We start from the raw sequence: 21,213 nt of genomic DNA, 5'->3' as shown, positions 1-21,213 counted from the left end.
TCCTCTAAAATAAAATTAAAAGTGTAAATTTAAAAAAATACATTTTAAAGTGGAAAGAATGTGCGACTTTAAAATGAGGGGATGGATTTTCTGCAGCATTTTTGTTTTGACTGATAATTCCCTCAAATCCAATTCCCTTCCTCAAGAAGTCCATTGAGTTTAAAACCTGCTTTCCCCACTCTGCAGTTAAAATCTGCCATCACCCCACAGCCAGCAGCAGGATGGGCAAGCCAAGCTACCCTGGACAAGGGGGTCGACCAGGCTCCAGCTGAATGTCATGCGCCCTCCCGGCCTGCGGGTGACGCTGCGGCGGGCGGGCGCGGGGCGCCTGTGGGCGGGGCCCGGCGCGCCTGACGTCACTTCCGGAGCGGCTCTCTCCCCTGGTGGAAGGCTCTGGAAATGGCGCTGGTGATGGAGCCGATCCGCCTGGACCGAGGTACGTGTGTCGTCCCCCCTGCGGTATTTGAGTCAGCCTCCGTTGTAGATGTGAATCTCAGTTGATCAGGGCGGATGATGGGGGTGTGCACTGAGCAGGGCTCAGGTTCCTGCTTACCTGCCCTTCCCCCCCCCCCCCCCCCCCAACCTCCACCCTTCCTAACGTCTCCAGGTGCCTCACACAAAGATTTCCAACAGGTAGACTCCCCAGCAAGGGGGGGGGGGCACTTTCTCCCTGCCCTTGTGGTGGACAGGTATCATCCCCCACCCCAAGGGCCAAGACTGCCTGTGCCGGCGGGTTTTCATATCCCCATCAGACACAGTAAGAAGTCTTACAACACCAGGTTAAAGTCCAACAGGTTTGTTTCGATGTCACTAGCTTTCGGAGCGCTGCTCCTTCCTCAGGTGAACGCAGAGGTCTGTTCCAGAAACATATATATAGACAGATTCAAAGATGCCAGACAATGCTTGGAATTCGAGCATTAGCAGGTGATTAAATCTTTACAGATCCAGAGATGGGGTAACCCCAGGTTAAAGAGGTGTGAATTGTGTCAAGCCAGGTCGGTTGGTAGGATTTCGCAGGCCAGGTGGTGGGGGATGAATGTAATGCACCATTACACGTGAGAACACCACCCACCAGGTACGCGGTACATACCCGTGCGACTCGGCCAACGTTGTCTACCTCATACGCTGCAGGAAAGGATGTCCCGAAGCGTGGTACATTGGCGAGACCATGCAGACGCTGCGACAACGAATGAACGGACATCGCGCGGCAATCACCAGGCAGGAATGTTCCCTTCCAGTCGGGGAACACTTCAGCAGTCAAGGGCATTCAGCCTCTGATCTCCGGGTAAGCGTTCTCCAAGGCGGCCTTCAACGCAGAATCGCCGAGCAGAAGCTTATAGCCAAGTTCCGCACACATGAGTGCGGCCTCAACCGGGACCTGGGATTCTTGTTGTATTACATTCTGCGGTCCCCAGAGCATTACCCTATGTCTCTGATTAATAATTTCCTGACAACGCCACTGCAGCGCCGCCTCCCCGAGTCCGATATGACTTCTTCGGAACGCATAATAAAACTCCTTGCTTTCAAAACCCTCCACCGCCCTTGTTCCTCCCTAGCTCTGTAATCTCCTACCCCTATATACTCTGGCCTCTTGAGCACCCCTGATTTTAATCACTTCACAGTTGACGCTTGTGCCTTCAGATGACATGCTCCCTCAGCTCTGCAATTCCCTCCCTAAACCTCTCCTCGTCCCTCTAAAATGGAGCAGGAGTAGGCCATTCCTCATTCAATGCACTGCTTAAAACCTTCATTCTTGAAACAACATATTCGTCAGTTACACTCCTAACCTTTGGTACCTCAATGTCGCACTTTATTTGATGGTCCTTAAAGTATCTGAGGATGTTTTATAGTCTTACGGTTCTGTTGTTAAGTATCTGTCAGGGAGGAATCTTGGCCAAAACAAAATTATTCTTGTAATTATGCTGTACATTTTTTAACTTCCACCAGAGTAGCCAATTGCGCAGCCTAATTGAAACATAGAATCATAAAAGGTTTACTACACAAGGAACCCATTCAGCCCATTGAGACTGTGCCAGTAAACAAAGAGCTACCCAGTCTCATCCCATGTTCCTGTACCTTGTCTGTAGCCCTGCAGGCCACAGCTCTTCAAGTAGACATCCAAAGTAAATTTTAGATATGGTAACAGCTACAAACCTTCCAGGCACTGAGTTCCACCCTCTAAGTTAATAAATGTTTCCATATCTCCCCTCTCATTCTTCTATCAGTTACGGCAAATCTATGCCCCTCTGGTTGTTGACCCACTCTGCTAAGGTAAATAGATCATCCCGTTTTGCTTTTTCTACGTCCCACATAATTTTATGAACCTCAATTAAGTCATGTCTTCCTCTGTTCCAAGGAAAACAACAGCATAGCTACCCTTTTCCAGTCTTTACAATAACCTTGTAAACCTCTCCAGTGCAATTGCATCTTTCCTGTAATGTGGTGACCAGAATTGTATGCAGTACTCAAGTTGTGGTCTGTCTGATGTTGTGTACAGCATAGCTTCCCTGCTCCTGTATTCTATGCCTTGGGTAAGGAAAATCCTTCATTATGCATTACAAAGCAGAGTTTGAGCAATATTGAAACAGAACCAGCAGCTTTCTGAGCCTAACCAACGTTCAGGTTGCTGGCTTGGAATACCCTTTTGATAAGTGTGGCCCTCTGGTACTGCAGCATTCTCCATCCTGCTGTTAACAAAAGTTGTTGCATTTCTTTGTGGTGGTGGGGGGAGGGGGGAGAAATTAAGGCACAAAATGATTACAAAATAACAAGCTTGCTGGTCAAATCTAATTCATTTTAATGTAAAATTAGGAAAACATTGGCCAGTATACATTCACTCATTTTTCCCTGTTTTGGAGTAAGGGAGAGTTTGCGCGCATCAGCCTACCTGCTCAGTTCCCAGTGTGAGCTTTAAACCTGACCTAGAGACAGCAACGTATTTAACAAAGGAAATGGATTTGCTGAAGAGAAATATTAAATATATTTATGGCGGGGATGTGAAAAAGAGGTGTTTTGCCCTGGTTTCTGACAAACTCCGGAAGGGAAAAATCACATCAGAGTTTGAAAAGGAACGCATATGAGACAAGCATCTGGTTGACACTTCTGTTCCAGAACAGGGCCCATTAGTGTCATAAAAGATAAACCGTGAATGTCGCCACACTCCCGGAGGACCATAGGCTGCTCTCCCCTTTGGGAGATGACTGGTGGTAATTTAACCTGAAAATCACCACCCTCAGATGAGGGGCAGGGTTGAGAGGGTGGGGCCTTCGTGAATGACCTGAACCGGTACAGGAATTGAACCCACGGTGTTGGTGTCGCTCCGCATCACAACCCAGCCAACTGAGCTAACCAACCCCCAAATAAAAAATAAATGCAGCTTGAATATGTCAAGTGTGTTTATCAGCTGGGAACAACTGATGAGTTGCATCCCGGATCAGGGCAGGTATGATGTGGTTGTAGATTGGTACTTTGGAAAATGATAGCATTGAGCTTTTGCTGCTAAAGTGAAATACCACATGGAAATGAAAACAAACTGAGGCTGAACTGTTGAGACGATCTGTGCAAGGATCTGAAAGCAATGGGTACTTTGCAAGGGACAGAGAACAACATTGAGGGCAAAGTAAAGCATGAGGGAAAGAACCAAAATGGAGTTGAGAGATTTTAGGAAATTTTGAAAGAAGGAAAGGCTTAAACGTTGGTTTAGGGAGAGAGCCCTAAACATTAGGGATGTATTAACGTCAGGATCAGCCTCTAATGTGTCAGCAGGGAATGTGGGCAATGAACAGTTAATAACTTGCCAGTTGACAGACCTTTTCCTTCATGGCTGTTTTCTGTGTGAAAGAAGAGTGCCTCTTGTCCTTGTCTGTAATTTTGCCAAGTTGTGTTCCTTTACTGTTTAAGAGCATATCCCTTTTCTAACTTTTTTTTCAAGAATCTGTATCTGTATTGTGTTAGTAAGCACTTGGACTATGGAAGTACTAACTCTGGTTAATACCACCCTACAGTTTTGACCTCGGCAATGCTGCTAAGAAATAGGTTTGTGTATAGTTGGTGTACTTAGGAAGCTGACCTCATGCTTGTGCATATTTATGTCACAACATAGATGAGGAATTACAGAGAGGTTAAGGTTGCAGCTTTGAGAGCACTGGAGAGAACACTGGCACAGAAAAGGAAGCTACCAGAGGACATGTTCTGACTTGATTGGGCAGGAGAATAAAGGGCCATAGAGAGGGCCACAGGTGTATTTGAGGTAAGTACTTGACTGTATTGCAAGTTACTGGAGAGATTAAGGCTGAGGAGGATGCATTTCACTTTGCAGTCCCACAGGATGTCGCCAATTACATTGACCCATCTCAGGGAAAGACCAGGTGAAAGGAGTGAAGCAAGGAGTGCTGGAAGAGATGAGCAAGAGGTTCAGTGGTGGTGATATCCTTGAAGTTAAAGTTGGGTCAATATTTCAAGATGAGGGTTGAAGGTAGGATTTTAAGAGTGGAATAATTATTGAAGTTGGCCTGAGGAGGTTGCAGTACTTGGAACTGTTGAATGGGAAGGACCTCAAAAGGAAGCCTTAAGGGAGCTTATAATAGAGTTGATGGAATTATCTGATGTGGAATGCAAGGAATTGAGGGTAAATCTTTGGGTCAGGGGCATTAAGACTAGGGGCGAAGGACAACCTAACAATATGCCATCAGTTTAGAGAGAACTAGTCCGCATGAATGCCTTGTATTAAATAGTCTAAGCACCTTATGAGTCAGAAGAGAGGGCAAAAAAGATCTATCAGATGTGTTGTCTTCCAGGTCACTCATTAAACGGTGGTTCTGGTCTAGCCCCTCAAGTGAACACAAAAGGTTGCAGGATACTGTTCAGAAGAGAACAGGGAGTTAGTTCTGTGTCCTGGATAGATTCATCAACATCACTAAATCAAATTATCTGGCTATTTTATGTTATTGCTGGTTGTGACACACTGCTATGCACAAAATAGCTGATGTTTTTCACGTTTCACTGACTAGGCTTTGTAAAGTACTAGTTGGCTGTGAGGATGTTAAAACTGCTATATAAATTCAATTATTTATGTGAAGCAGAAAATGTGTTCTTGTTTGGGTCCAGTTTTACAGTTGCAAATGAAAAAGGGAGTAATGTCGTTTGTGTGCTATCTCAAAAAAATGGGATAAATGAGTGGACTGCTACTTTTAATTCCGCCTGGCCACAAATTGGCATTAGCAAAATAACTAATAATAAACTCAACTGCATGATGGTCAGCGTATTCCAAATTATGCAATAGATATTGCTGTAACAGAGAAACCAAAAAGCATGATGCTACAATTTAAAACATAAAACTTCTGTTTCCAAAATAGTGTACAGCAGTTGGACTGTTTCTCAAAGGCTTTGAAAGGTATATAACAATGACAGCATAAGAAGCTGCAGTAAAGGGAGAATACTGTACTGGCATTTGTTTAAGTGCAGCTACCCACTAAACTGACAACAGTAACATTGCTGGTGTCAGTCTGGTCATTTAGACATTGCATTGCAATCTCAAACCTTGTGTACGAAGGGCCTTTTCTAGGATCCGTGACCTAGACATACAGTGATGCGCTGTCATTGTAAAGTCAAACTTTTCCTAAAAATTCCAACATAAAAAGTCTTCCTGCGGTAACCAAAATTCAGTTGCTTGAAGCACGTTCTGTCACTGTTTTCGGACATGGCTATACTTGTAATAAAATTAGGATGGATGGTTACATCAAACTTGAAGTCAAAAGATTTTTTAATTTGTGGCTGTGCAACTTTTAATTTGCTGCTTTGTTCTGGAAACAAAGAACTAACAATGGGAATCTTTAGAATAATTATTTGATGTTATAACATTGAACTTTACATTGCATGAAGGCAAGAAAACTATTTTGTAGATATTTTCACACTTGTTCTGTATCTAGTGATTTGAGGAATCATTGCCTGAATTTGCATAGGGACCTGCTAGCAGACACTTTGTTTGAAGATCCTCTGTTATTTTAGTGAAAGTGTTAATTCATTAAAATGAAACAGGACAGGCACCCATGAGAGTAGCAGAATGAGATATTTCAGATGAAGGTTTCATAATGATACCTTTTTTTTTACATTTCACTTAATTAGCAGTGTACAGTCTGAATATGCCATGTGGGATAAGCTTTCTCTATGTTCCTGTCTCTGCTACTTCAGATTGTCAGGATATTTCATACTGTGAATATCTGATTCGTTTGTATTAATAGAAAAATACAGAAAATGCACATAAGGGTTTTATTTCTTTATCCTGTGTTTGCTATTTTTTGAAAAGGTTTATTCAAATGTAAAACAATGGTTTGGAAATATGTCCAATATCGCACTTCAACCATAGACCAATCTTTACTGCAGCATTACAGTGTGAAGCATGGCCCAGACCCTTGGAAGTTTGAAAATGTGTAAATTAAAGTGTGATAGTTTGTTTAATTCTTTTAATGGATTCGAATTAAAGCTTACTACTTTGGCAATCACCTGCATCAACATTTCAAGTCCTTGCTTTTGAAGTGTTTAGATATTGCAACTGAGTTACGACCAGATAGGTGTCGGATTTTGTTCGCTAGATCTCGCAGAAGCTAATAGAAGGGTTCGTGCAGCAATATACAGTTTCTTCTGGGAACAAATGGCAGAATTGCTGTTTCTGTTTATTGAGGAAAGATATAATTTATTAATATACAAAATGTCTGTTACACTTGCACCTAGTCCACACAAATTTCATACTCATTGAACAGCGGCCAGCTAAACTAAACACGTAGGGAATGTACCAATGATAAGTTGAAAAGTTTCCATTGACAAATTAATACAGCTATATGAAACCTCCCATTAACAATGAGCAGCAAGAAAAATTGCTAAATTAGAAAAGACGTGAACTATTAAAGTTGTCTAATCTACTTTAGTTTTTTTGTCATTGCCTTGGGCTCTCTAAATTTGGAGTTTATAGCATGTACAATAATTGCAACATCAACAAAAAATGAGATAACTCAATTGTGTAACAGCACTTCCATTTTTGAACTGTCTCCAGCATTCAGTTCCATTGAGATGCCCAAAGTTTGAGTCCATGGGAGGATTGATTTCTGACGTTAGCTTGGCAGAAAGTTAACAAACTGGTGTGGAAAACTGGCCAATTGAGAACAAGGAAAGCATTGATTAGCACTATACTGGGATAAACTCTCCGGAACAGTCTGCAACAACTTGATCAGTGGACAAATTTGGTAGATGGATACTGTGAAACAAGAAGGCAGAGTAGTGATTTAACTCATGATAACTAGAGTGCAGCAGGAAGGGATAGAGCATACAAACTTAAGATTGCACCTGCAGATATGGCCAGAGTCTTCACGGTAACTTTTCACAGTAATTTCATTGCAGTGTTAATGTAAGCCTACGTGTGACAATAATAAAGATTATTATTATTATTAGCTTGCAAAAATGGTAAGAAGGTAAAACTGACGGTGCTGTATCTAAATTCACAGAGCATTTGCAACAAAATGCATGAATTGTTAGCAGAACTGGAAATAAATATATATGACCTGGTAACCATTGCAAAGACATCATTGCAAAGTGACCAAGGCTGGGACCAGAATGTTCAAAGACATTTGAAGTTTCAGTAAGACAGAAAGCTAGGTGTCTCTGTTAGTTAAGGATGACAGTACAGTAGTGAGAGATAACATAAGCACAGAAGATCAAGATGTGGTATCAGTTTGGGTAGAGACAAGAAATGGAAAAGGTAAGAGGTCAGTTGCGGAAATGATTTACAGGTCCCTTAACAGTACCTACACTGTAGGACAGAGTGCACAGGACGAAGTAGTGGGGGAATGCAAGAAAGGTTGCTGCAATAATCATGGCATCATTAATCTACATATAGATGGGGCGAATCAGATCGGCAAAGGTATCCTGTACGATGAGTTCATTTTTTAAAAAAATATGTTTATTCAAAGTTTTTCCAACAAAAATTTTCAACCAATTAAGCCCCCCTCCCGTAACAGAAAAGAGAAAAGAACAGAACAGAACATAAACGTATCAATCAAACATACTACAGAACTTATACAATGGGTTTCTCCCGCACATAATAACCCTCCCATATGCTTTTTTACAAGTACCCCTAGGGAAAACCCCCTCCCCCTCCCGAAAGAGACACCCCCCCCCCCCTCTCCCTGGGTTTGCTGCTGCTGCTGCTGACCGACCTCATTCTAACGCTCCGCGAGATAGTCTAGGAACGGTTGCTACTGCCTGAAGAACACCTGCGCAGACCCTCTCAAGGCAAACTTTATCCTCTCCAGCTTAATGAACCCTGCAATGTCATTTATCCAGGCTTCCACACTGGGGGGCTTCACGTCCTTCCACATGAGCAAGATCCTCCGCCGGGCTACCAGGGCTGTACGATGAGTTCATAGTGTGTTCAGAACATTTTCTTAGAGCTGTATGTTCTAGCGCCAACCAGGGAACAAGCAATTCCAGACCTGGTAATCTGCAGTGAGCCAGGATTAATCAATAACCACATTGTAAATAACCTATAGGTGACAGCAATCATAAAATGTTAAATTTTGCATTCAGTTTGAAGGTGAGAAGTGTGAGTCTAAGACTAGAGTTTAAAACCTAAATTAAGGTGATTATAACAGTATGAAGGCAGAGTTGACTGAAATGAACTGAAAATCTACATTGAAAGATAGGGTAGTAGAGTTGCGGTGGCCGACATTTAAGGAGATATTTAATAACACCTAGCAAAGATTTATCCCAGTGAGAAAGTAAGACTCTTTGAGAGGGATAATCGTCCATGGCTAAATAAGGAAGTTAAGGATAGTATCAAATTTAAAGGAACAGTGTACATTTCTGTGAAATTTAGTGGTAGGGCAGAAGATTGGACCAGATTTTTAGAACCAGCAAGGAATGCTAAAATATATCAGAGGGAGAAATGAGGGTATGAGAAAGTCAGCTAGAAATGTAAACAGTATGAGTTTCTGCAAGTATTTCTAAAGGGAAAGAGTAACTAAAGTGAGCTTTGTCCTCTAGCGAGAGAGTCGGGGAATTAATAATGGAACACAAGAAAATGGTGGAGGCGTCAAACAGGTATTTTGTGTTTGTCTTCACTGTAGAAGACTTCAAAAACTTCCCTAAGATATTTGAAAATCAAGAGGTAAAAGGGACGGAGGAACTTAAAATAATCACCGTTACTAGGGAAACGGTACTGGGAACACAATTAGACCTAAAGGCTGAAAAGTTCCCAGACTTGATGGCTTGCATCATCATGTCTTAAAAGAAATGACTTTAGAGTAGTAAATGTATTGATTCCAATCTCCCAAAATCCCATGGATTCTAGAAAGGCCCCTATCGATTGGAATAGCTAACATGCGTTCCTTGAAGAAAGGAAGGAAACTGAAGGAAACGATAGGCCAGTTAGCCTACCGTCTGTTACAGGGAAATGGCTCGAATCTATTATTAAGGAGCTTACACCAGGGTAGATTGGAAATCATAATTTAATCAGCAGAGTCAACATGGTTTTGTGAAAGGGAAATCGTGTTTTACTAATTTATTAGATTTTTTTTCAGGAAGTAACAAGCAAGGTGGATAAAAAGAAACCTGTAGATGTGGTGTACTTGGATTTCATAAAGGCATTTAATAAGGTTCCACGTCAAAGGTTACTACATAAAATAAGAGCTGCATAAGTTACTGCACAAAATAAGGTGTAGGGGTAATGTATTAGTGTGGGTAAAGGGTTGGTTAGCTAATAGAAAGCAGGCAGTACGGATAAATGGGTCATTTCAGGTTGGCAAACTGTAACTAATAGTCTGCCATAGGGATCAGTGTTGGGGGCATCAGCTGTTTACAGTCTATATGAATGAGTTGGATGAAGTACGGTAGCTAAATTTGCTGATGACACAAAGGTAGGTAGGAAAGTAAGTTGCCAAGAGGAGATAAAAAGTCTACAAATTAATGTAGACAAGTTAAGTGACTGGGCAAAAATCTGGCAGGTGGAATATAATGTGGGGATATGTGGCTTGTCTACCTTTGCAGGAAGAGTAGAAAGGCAGTATGTTATTTAAATGAAGAGGGGCTGCAGAGCATGGTGACACCGAAAGATCCGGATAACTGCTGCATAACTCTCTCAATGCGGGTGCAGTAAGTGATTAGGAAGGCAAATGAAATGTTGGCGTTCATTGTAACTGGAATGGGATATTAAAGTAGGACATTTTACTGCAGCTGTAGAGGGTCATAGTGAGATCGCATCAGGGATACTGTACACTGTTTTGGTCTCCTTATTTGAAAAAGGATATAATTGTGTTTGAAGCAGTTCACAGAAGGTTCACGCAACTCATTCCTGGGATGAAAGGCTTTATCTTATGAAGAAAGGTTGGACAGGTTGGGCTTGTACCCATTGGAGTTTTGGAGAATGTCACTGGGGAGACTAGAACTAGGGTACACTGTGTAAGAATAAGAGGACTCCCTTTTAAGACTAAGATGAGGAGAAATGGTTTCTGAGGATAGTTAGTTATTTGCCCCAGAGAGCAGTGGAGGCTGGGTCATTGAGTGTGTTCAAGGGCTGAGTTGGATAGATTAGTGACAAACAAGGGAGCCGAGGGTAAATGGGGACAAAGAGGAAAGTGGAGTTGAGGCCAGAGTCAAACCAACCATAATATTATTGAATAGCTGAGAAGACTCGAGGGGCTGAATGGCCAAGTCCTATGTTCCTATTTTCCTAATTGCAAATAATTAATTCTGGCTGGCTCTATCTGACTTGACTTAACTGTGCTTGACTTTCCAGATGTTTCCCGGGCTATTGCACTACTGGAGAAGTTGCAGAGGAGCGGAGAAGTGCCACCCCAGAAGCTACAGGCTTTGCAAAGAGTACTTCAAAGTGAATTCTGCATTGCTGTGCGAGAAGTATGTGCCTGTACATTTTTCCCCTCTGTATCATGTATAGTGAAGTAAGAAAGATGCTTAAATGCACTCAATAATACCTATATGCATTATTATAAGCAAACATTTTAGGAAAATCATCTACAGGCAGAAGTAGAACTATGAAATGGTTATATTAACCAAATGCAAAATGACTCCCACCACTCTTAATGATAGAATGGAATTGTAGAATGCTTGGTGTTTTGGAATCTATTATTAAGTACAGCAGGATATTTAGAAATTCATAATGTGATCAGGCAGAGTCAACATGACTTTGTGAAAGGAAATTCATGTTTAACTTATTTTGACAAAACTTGAAAGTCACCATAGTCCCAGATGACCATAGGCTGCTTTCCCCTTTGAGGGGGGAGAGCTGACTGGTGGTGATTTTAACCTGAGGATCACCACACCTCAGGCGAGGGGCAAGGTTGAGAAGACCTTCATACCTTCATGAATAACCTCAGCCAGTACGGGAATTGAACCTGTGCTGCTGGCCTCGCTCCGCATCATGATCCAGTCACACATACCGGCCAGCAAGGAGGGAGGCAGAGGATACCTCTGATATCCTAAGCCCCAGACCGAGCAGATGTCTGTTTGCAGTCCCATGGGTGCTGATTTTAAGTGCTCATGAAGAACAATTTCCTGAGCAGGGAAGGGTGAGACGTTGCCTGGACTTTGGGGGCAACACATGTGTGAATATCTCGTAGAAATCCAGAGTCCAAGTTACAGGGCAGACTATTTGCAAGTGAGATGTTGAATTTGGTTGTAAGTATCTCAAATCCAGTGTTGTTAAGTGGCCATGCAAATACCATTTAAAAACCCCAACTGGTTCGCTCGTATCCTTCATGGAGAGACTTTTCCCCCGTCTGGACCATTTATGACTCCAGTCCCACGTCAATGTGACGATTCCGATCATCCTTTGCAGTGGCCTGGTAACCTGTTCCATTTATCCTACCCTCAGACCGATATATGACCTGCAGTGCTAACATCCGGAGGGAATAAATATTAAGAGGACTCGTGGCAGAGGGAAGGTGCTAAAAATAAACCCCCACAGCCGATTAGGTGCAGGATGAAGGCAGACTTGCATGGATGGATGTGCTAAACAACCTAAATCCTCCAATTATAAACTGCAGCATTTTCTGAGTTGTAGAGTTTCTTGATTTGGGACTCGATTATAATAGACCATAATGCTGTTTGGAATTGTGTAATATATTGATGTTTTGCAAGCATTTAATTACACTCATTGTGCAGAATAAATGACTTACAGCTGTGTTTGCGTTTTACACATGACATCTCCCACCTTGTTTCCTATCTCCCTAGTAATAAATGCTACTGCATTCACAGTCTTAAAAAAAATATATTTTGACAGTGACAAGCAAAGTGAATAAATGTAGATGTGATGCCACATCAAAAATTACTGCACAAAATAAGAGAACATTTGGTAGCGAGTAGTATATTCACATGGATAAAAGATTGGTTAGCTAAAAGGAAGAAATGAAAAGGGTTAAATGGGTAATTTTTGCGTTGGCAAGCTGTAACTAGTCGAGTGCCACAGGGATGAGTCTACATGCTATGGACAAAGTGCAGAAAAATGGGATTAAAATAGATAGGTGTTTGATGGCCAGCACAGACACAATGGGCCAAAGTCCTCTTTTTGTGCTATTAAACTCTGTGATCAGTGCTGAGGTCTTAACTATTTACATTCTCCATCAATGATCTGGATGAAGGCACTGAATGTATGGTAGCTGCATTTGCTGATGACAAGGTAGGTAGGAAAGTATGTTTTCAAGAGGAGGTGGACATAGACAGTCAAAGTGAGTGGTCAAATTTGGTAGATGGATTATAACAAGGGAAAATCTGACCTTGTCCACATTGGCTGGAAGAGTCAAAACACAGTATTCTATTTAAACGGAGCGGGATTGCAGAACACAGTAGTACAGAGAGATCTGGGTGTCCTGGTATAAGAATCACAAAACATTAGTGTCCAGGTAGAAAAAGTGATTAGGAAGGCAAATGGAATGTTGGCATTTATTGCAGGGGGAATGGAATATAAATTTTACTGCAGCTGTACAGGGCCTTAGTGTGACCACATCTGGAATACTGTGTGCGGTTTTGGCCTCCTTGTTTGAAAATATATATAATTGAGTACGAAGTAGTACAGAGAAGGTTCACGTAATTCATTCCTGGAATGGAGGGATTTTATGAGGAAAGGTCGGACAAGTTGGGCCTATATCCATTGGATTTTAGAAGATTGAGAAGTGATCGTATGGAAACATATAAGATCCTGAGGGAATTTGAAAGGGTGGATACCAGGAGGATGTTTTCACTTATGGGGGAGACTAGCACTAGGGGACTCAGTTTAAGCATAAGAGGGTCTCCCTTTGAGGAGAAATATTTTCTCTGAGGGCCTTTAGTCTGTAGAATTCGCTTCCCCAGAAAGCAGTGGAGGCTGTATCATTGAATTTGTTCAAGGCACAGTTAGACAGATTTGTGATAGACAGAGGAGTAAAGGGTATTGGAGGACTGACGGGAAAATGGAGTTGGGACCACAACCAGATAGTTATGATCTTATTGAATGGTGGAATAGGTTTGAAGGGCCGAATGGCCAGCTACTGTTTCTCAGTCCTGTGTTCCTATGCTCTCATTTTTAGCTGATAATTACTCACCGAGTTTTATTCTAGGAAACCTGAAATGACAATGTCTTCATTTGTGAAAAATACCTTGAATAAGAATGACCCCAGCTTCTCGCCAGCCTAAACAAGTGACTTGTGAGGCATGACTCATTGAATGCTGTATTTTACTTGCTGGGATTTTCAGTTAAATCTATGTCTTTAATTAGACATAATTAACTTTAACGTTTGTGTTTGCCTGCAGCTGGTTTTGCTCAATTTTGTTCTACTGAAATAATCAAACGCTTATTTATCAATGAATACTGTAAGCCTGGAAATGTGTCAGTTCTTAGCAGTAACATCCATTATATTGCCCACAGGTTTACGAGCATGTGTATGAAACGGTGGATATTAATAGTAGTCCCGAGGTGAGAGCCAATGCTACTGCTAAGGTAAGAAAATATATTGTAAATAGATTAATGGATCATACTGTGTATTCACCTAAATCTTTCTGTATTACCTAATTGGACATGCTTCATGTGAGGAGATTTGAAACAAGAAAGATTGGCGTGGCACTTTTAAGCTGTGATAACACCACAGCTTTTACAATGAATTAAATTGTATTGTGTGGTCGTCACTGTCTCTTTCCACTCCCCTATATCCCTCTGTACCATTTTCCCTCAAATGAATCTCATTTTTATTTTGTATATATTTAGTGCATGTTATGATGATTTTCTTTTATTAGATTTATAGTATTTTTTTTACAAGGGGTTCCCACTTTTTAACCTAAGTTGTCTTTCCCATTTGCTTTTATGAGAGTGTCTGGTGAGTAGCCAGATTGGCAAATTCAGTACGCAAATATTTCTTCCAATTATGCCTTGCTATCAGCACAGGATTTACTTTTGGTACTTGCGGGGGAGACATGGTGTAGTGGTAATGTCACTGGACTAGTTACTCGGAGGCCACTGGTGAATTGAAAATCTCAATAATGGTGACCACGAAACTGTCACCGATTAATGTAAAAAACCATCTGGTTCACTAATGCCCTTCAGGAAAGGAAATCTGCTGTCCTTACCTAGTCTGGGACTCCATGTGACTCCAGTCCCACAGCTGCTTCTTAACCGTCCTGTGAAATGGCCTAGCAAGCCACTCAGTTCAAGGGCAACTAGGCTGAGAAACAAATGCTGTTCTTGCCTGTGACTCATGTCCCAGGAAAGAACAATGGATGATAATTCTGAGTTGTCTTTTCCCACGTGATCATTGCTTCAAACTAGGTAGTTTAAACATATCCTCTGCTGCCTACACCCTATTGTGATAAGGAAGATGATTAATTAAGCATGTTGTTTCTCAGATTGGTCTTCAGATAATACTCAATTTGTTTTATTTCACACCAGACCCATAATCATTTGTCTCTGTTTTTGTCGGGAACAAGCCCAAAATAATAGATTTTTTTTGTTTTTAATCGCCGTTTCAAAAATTGTTTGCAGGGAATGAGCTTGGCACTTTGTTGCCCCAACATGCTGCATAGTAAAGAGGTTGGATACGTTCATGCATGCACTGCATCACTTGTTCACTTCTCTATCTGAACTGTGATGAGGTGCCAGGTAGAAACAATGCATTTTCCATAAAGAACGAAAATAGGGGTTTGATCCATTCACCTACAAACAATTGGTTCCTAAGAACCGAGAAACCTAATTCCAAGATTGGAAATGTTACCTATGATGTGGGTAAATACAGTAAAAGGGAGTACGTTATGTATTTTCCTCAAGAAATTGGAACATTCTGTTTATCACTCTGAGGTATCACATCACCGATGCAAATGATTCAAAGATCATTGATTATACCCTGAAGTGGATTTATTTTCTTCAAATATGTTTCTGGGAAGGTTTTGTGCCTTTTGATCTTGTTATTTTGCTCCTGACACGATGCCTTTCAGCTAAGAAAGTGACTTTACTGGAGCTGCTATGAGGTGATGGGCAGCATGGTAGCACAAGTGGATAGCACTGTGGCTTCACAGCGCCAGGGTCCCAGGTTCGATTCCCCGCTGGGTCACAGTCTGTGTGGAGTCTGCACGTTCTCCCCGTGTCTGCGTGGGTTTCCTCCGGGTGCTCCGGTTTCCTCCCACAGTCCAAAGACATGCAGGTCAGGTGGATTGGCCATGCTAAATTGCCCTTAGTGACCAAAAAAGGTTAGATGGGGTTATTGGGTTACTGGGATAGGGTGGAAGTGAGGGCTTAAGTGGGTCGGTACAGACTCGATGGGCCGAATGCCCTCCTGCACTGTATGTTCTATGTGCCAAGGCCCAAGCATGGATCTCTCCCAATTTTGTGTGTTCCCCACTACTCTAATCAGCCATTTGACAATTTATTATTTTATTGGGGGCGAGAGTGGTTATTGTGCCTTTATTGGTACGTACTCCATGGAGCCAATGTTCGCTCCCACTTCCCAGATGGCTCTTTATGTAATAAAAGCAAAATACTGTGGATGCTGGAAATCTGAAGTAAAAGCAATAAATGCTGGAAGAGCTCAGCAGGTCTGACAGCATCTGTGGAGAGAGGAACAGAGTTAATGTCAAATGGCTCTTTGTTCTTGGTGCCATGTTAAAACAAAATTGCAGTTTTGTCTTTTAGAAGGATTGATATAATGCCACTTGAAACCAAGTTTCAAGGGGAAATACAGTCTTGTTGGCTATGCCATTTTCTACTTAATCCTCCTGGATGTTATGGTCCAGACTGTAGAGCTCAGTGTAACTGAAGTTCCAGCCAGTTTACATTTATTGCTGACAGAAAATTAAGCAATGCTTCTCTTGATGAATAAGAAACAGATTTCACGATGTGCTGCTAAAAAATCTTTCTTTTAAGTTTGCTTGTAAAAATGCTGCCATTTGCAATTTTTGTTTACCCCTTCCTCAACACAAACTGAAAATTTGTTAATGAGAATTCACCAGTGAATATTGGAAAAGAAACTTGAGTTAAAGCAGAGATTTTTTTTTATTTTTTTTGCTGTGTACTTTGGGGTTACTCTTAACATTTACCAGAGTACAATAGACTGGGCAGTGTGTTTTCTGACCATTTTAGATCTCAATGCTCAAAATGTGAGTTTAAATTACACTTATTTGGTTTATATCAATTTCACTGCTTATCAATGCTTGCATAAAGATAAACATGCAACTTTAATGGGATTTATACTGTTAACTTTGTTGCATCTATCGTGTATCTGTAATGCATGGGATTGGTGAGGCACACTTGCAACTGATTGATTAAATTACTGTTAATTATGTCGCTTTGGTTGAATATATATCAAGTAAGAAAAAAATCATTGCCAGTATGCAAGTGTGAGAAATTATTGAACGCCTTTTTTTCTGATTTCTTTCTGTTTCCTCAGCCAACTAAATTTATATGGGTAAGAATGCAGTTCATAATATATAAACAAATGGTTGGGGGAAAATAGAACATGTACATAATCAATAAGGTTTCACTTCTAGAAGTCTGTCCTTTATTAGGCATAGGCTTTTTCTGTTCTGATGGGCCTTTCCATTTTGATATTCCTGCATGTGTACCCCCTACACTCTGTGGTCAGCCTTGTGCAGTCGGTGCATCTTTCTTACATGGGCTATTGCTACTGCGTTTGATCCTGGTGCAGTCAAAGCTGATCTGTGCAACTGTTATCTGTGTGACTGTAGCTTCTATGTTCTCTTGACCTTGTCAGTTCCTCTACTTTCCATCAGAGTGTTAACAAGCCCAGGATCCCGCTCTTCCACGGCATACTGCCAGACTTAGAGGCGCCACCAGTGCTTCAACCACTAGTTCATCTCAATTTCTTCTGACCATTTTTTTCTTAATATGCCCAAACTCCATCATTATCTCTCCCCCAGGAATGCTGCCAGGCAGAAGAGCAACACAGAGTACAACTTGATTCTCTGCCTCCTTGGCACCATGCTTGCAAACACCAACACCCCTGCTCCATGCCTGACTTTTGCAAAATCCAACATCTCTCACTTACATGTCTTCTTCATCTGCTGGGCAGTTTTCCCTTGTTTGAACCCCATTATTAATTTCCAAATCTGCGTATTACCGTATTACCTATAATCTTACTACCTATGCTGTACTTTAAAACAAAATGGCCATGGAAATTGAGAAACTAGGTAAAGAACCACATAGGCACTTGGGTTGCACAGTGAAGAAGAATTTTGCATGACAAAAAAAATAATTGGGAAAAAATGGCACTTCAATGAAAGTTCTGCCTGGCATACGGAGGCCAATCTGCCTGCACAGGAGCCAGACTGACTGGCATACAGAGGCCAATCTACCTACATAGTGGCCAGGTTGACTGGCATACAGAGGCCAATTTGCCTGCATTGGAACCAGACTGACTGGCATACAGAGACCAATCTGCCTGCGTAGGGGCCAGGCTGGCTGGTGTACAGAGACAAGTGGGCATTAAAAAGAGTAGGCAGCAAGCAGACAGGCATTGAAAACCACGAGTTAGTGTTTTAATTTGTTCTTGGGTTTGCACATTGGCATGGTAGTAATCATTGCCAATCTCTAGGTGCCTCAATTTCATAGAGAGTCAATCACACAAGTGTGGAACAGGAGTAATTTGTGTTTCAGACCAAGCACATGTGGCGTGGTTATCTTTGAACCGACAAGAGTGATAATGAGATATTTACTGACTTTCTGAAAACCACTACTGAAAAAATATAACTCACCAAGTGTTCTGCATTTCATAGAATCATAGAATTTACAGTGCAGAAGGAGGCCATTCGGCCCATCGAGTCTGCACCGGCTCTTGGAACGAGCACCCTACCCAAGGTCCACACCTCCACCCTATCCCCATAACCCAGTAACCCCACCCAACTCTAAGGGCAATTTTAGACACTAAGGGCAAGTTAGCATGGCCAATCCACCTAACCTGCACATCTTTGGACTGTGGGAGGAAACCGGAGCACCCGGAGGAAAACCACGTACACACAGGGAGAACGTGCAGACTCCGCACAGACAGTGACCCAAGCCGGGAATGGAACCTGGGATCCTGGAGCTGTGAAGCAATTGTGCTAACCACCATGCTACCGTGCTGCCCTTTAAGTCACAGGCTCAGATAATGAAGCCTGTTTACCTATTGCACTTTGCACTCTTCTCTTTCCTCTCTGTCACCTCTGCACAGCTTCTTTGGCTCTGTGATGCAGCGCAGTCCTCCATTGAAGCCAGATATTAGCCAAAGCTTTCAGTATCAGTGTTAAATACTTTGGTGTGCTTCTTCTAAGTGTTTTTGCACTTGCCACTCTGGTTTAAAGTTGTTGCAAGCTCCCCACACAGGGGATCCTATGGAATATGTTCAATTTCCATCTATTATAAAGGACTGGATCTTTTTTTTTTTAATTTAGAGTACCCAACTATTTTTTTTCCAATTTAGCATGGCCAATCCACCTAACCTGCACATCTTTAGGTTGTGGCCCTGGGCCGGGATTTGAACCCGGGTCCTCAGCATCGCAGTCCCAGTGCTATCCACTGCGCCACATGCCGCCCCTATAATTTAATTCATTGTTTGATTGCAGAAGTCTTTGGTGATGTTAGAAAGGCAGGAAAGATCATTCAGGTGGAATACCACATTTGCTAATTGGATTGGTTGCTTTGAGATGAAATCAGTGGTGTCGATTTTTTAAACTATTCTCATGGCATTACCAATCATGAATAAAGATCAAGTGCAATTTTCCAGTGGAGAGTTACAGCATGGGGATAATTGAATTATTAAGAAAAGCAGGAGAAAGGATGGGAGGTGAAGGAGGAGGGTGGAGAGTGGGGAAAGGGATCAGAGCTGTAGGAAGGTTCCAATCAGCACATGTCCTCTATTTTTCTCTCTCTGTCTCTCTCTTGCCCTTGTTGGAAGCGGTACCTCATTGCGAGTTGGGATATTTCACCCCTCGTCGTTGTAGTGTTTGGAATAAGTATTATGTAGGATCGATGTTGAGTTTCAGTTTATGTTGTAATGTGTCTCATCAGGCAACAGTGGCAGCATTTGCTGCGAGTGAGGGTCACTCCCATCCAAGAGTTGTGGAACTGCCCAAAACAGATGAAGGACTAGGATTCAATATCATGGGTGGAAAGGAGCAAAATTCGCCTATATACATATCCCGCATAATCCCTGCTGGCATTGCTGATCGTCATGGAGGTCTGAAGCGTGGGGACCAGCTCCTCTCTGTCAATGGAGTGGTAGGTATCTTGGATGTTCTCCTGCAAGAGTTTGCTTTATAATACCTTTTACATCTTCAAGACGTCCTAAGAAATTTTGCAGCCAATTAATCGCCATTGAAGTGCAGTCACTTATGTAGATGAAAGCACATTTAAACATTTACATCATGTGTACGCCAATATTTTAATCGTATAAAAGGAGTCATTGGTATTGCACTTACGCCGTGCAAAAGGCTCCCTGTTAGATTGTGTAATTGGTGTATAATTTCAATAAGGAATTAGATATAGCTCTTGGAGCTAAAGGGATCAAGGGATATGGGGGGGAAGGCAGGATCAGGGTATTGAACTTGATGATCAGCCATAATCATAATGATCATTTGTCGGGCAGCACGGTAGCATAGTGGTATCACAGTTGCTTCACAGCTCCAGGGTCCCAGGTTCGATTCCCGGCTTGGGTCACTGTCTGTGCGGAGTCTGCACGTTCTCCCCGTGTCTGCGTGGGTTTCCTCCAGGTGCTCCGGTTTCCTCCTACAGTCCAAAGATGTGCAGGTTAGGTGGCTTGGCCATGCTAAATTGCCCTTAGTGTCCAAAAAGGTTAAGTGGGGGTTACTGGGTTACGAGGATAGGGTAGATACGTGGGCTTGAGTAGGGTGCTCTTTGTTAGGGCCGGTGCAGACTCGATGGGCCGAATGGCCTCCTGCTGCACTGTAAATTCTATGATTCTATGAATGGGGAAGCCGGCCAGAAGGGCTGAGTGGCCTCCTCCTGATTCTATTTTCTCTGATTCTGAGTCCCAGTCAATGCAGAATTCGCAGATCACACCTTTCTTTATAAATGTTTTTTATTGGGTTTTTGAACAAAGTATGTTTACAGTTATGGACACAGAATAAAATATATATATAGAAGAAAAAAACCCAAAACTGGTATATTTTGCATTAGCTCAACAACAGCAACTCTGTACAGTTAGCAATATCATTTTTAACAAATAAGTAGGCACCTGTTTTTTTGGGGGGGGCGGAGACTGGAGAGGTACATATACATTTGGGTGCCGGAGAAACAATTACATTAGTTCTGTCCAATACAGAGAGGGCAGTACTAGAATGGATCTGGCGTTGGTATTGTTACTTGCTGCCGATCACCTGAGCAACCATTTAGACTTCTATTTCTGAGGAAGGGAGTGAAAAACCCACACACGTTCATTATATTTCTGATTATAAGTAGCTTTTAAAACCTATAAAATATTTATTTTGATTTGATTAATCTTTCAAGTTGATTGCAAGAGGATGTTTATCCAGTTCCATTGAACTTCTGTTGAAATTGCAATGCTGTTGTTCTTAATTCTAGTTACACCTTTTTGTTTTTGGGAAGAAGCTAAGCCCCAAAGAGCTACAATCTATGGATTTCATTAATTAGGCACCCACAGATGTTGGCATTTCTTTAGAAAAGTGCTCAAAATGGAGCTTGTGAAACCACATTGTGATGGTGAATTCCTGCCCCCT

General features: G+C 41.9%; 1 protein-coding gene across 1 annotated transcript in view; it reads left to right on the top strand.

Moving 5' to 3' along the window:
• The first annotated feature begins 317 nt into the window (after nt 1–317).
• The window catches only part of lin7c (lin-7 homolog C (C. elegans)), a 34,309-nt gene continuing 13,413 nt past the window's right edge, over nt 318–21,213 (top strand). Inside the window, exons 1-4 of the mRNA XM_072466648.1 lie at nt 318–436; nt 10,784–10,902; nt 13,907–13,978; nt 19,526–19,735. Coding sequence (XP_072322749.1) covers nt 400–436; nt 10,784–10,902; nt 13,907–13,978; nt 19,526–19,735 — 438 coding nt within the window. The 5' untranslated portion in view covers nt 318–399. The remainder of the gene's footprint in view (nt 437–10,783; nt 10,903–13,906; nt 13,979–19,525; nt 19,736–21,213) is intronic.

This window comes from Scyliorhinus torazame, chromosome 10, assembly GCF_047496885.1.
Source record: "Scyliorhinus torazame isolate Kashiwa2021f chromosome 10, sScyTor2.1, whole genome shotgun sequence".
Taxonomy (NCBI): Eukaryota; Metazoa; Chordata; class Chondrichthyes; order Carcharhiniformes; family Scyliorhinidae; genus Scyliorhinus; species Scyliorhinus torazame.
The sequence above is the reverse complement of the archived record's forward strand: the minus strand, read 5'-3'. Positions and strand labels throughout refer to the sequence as shown.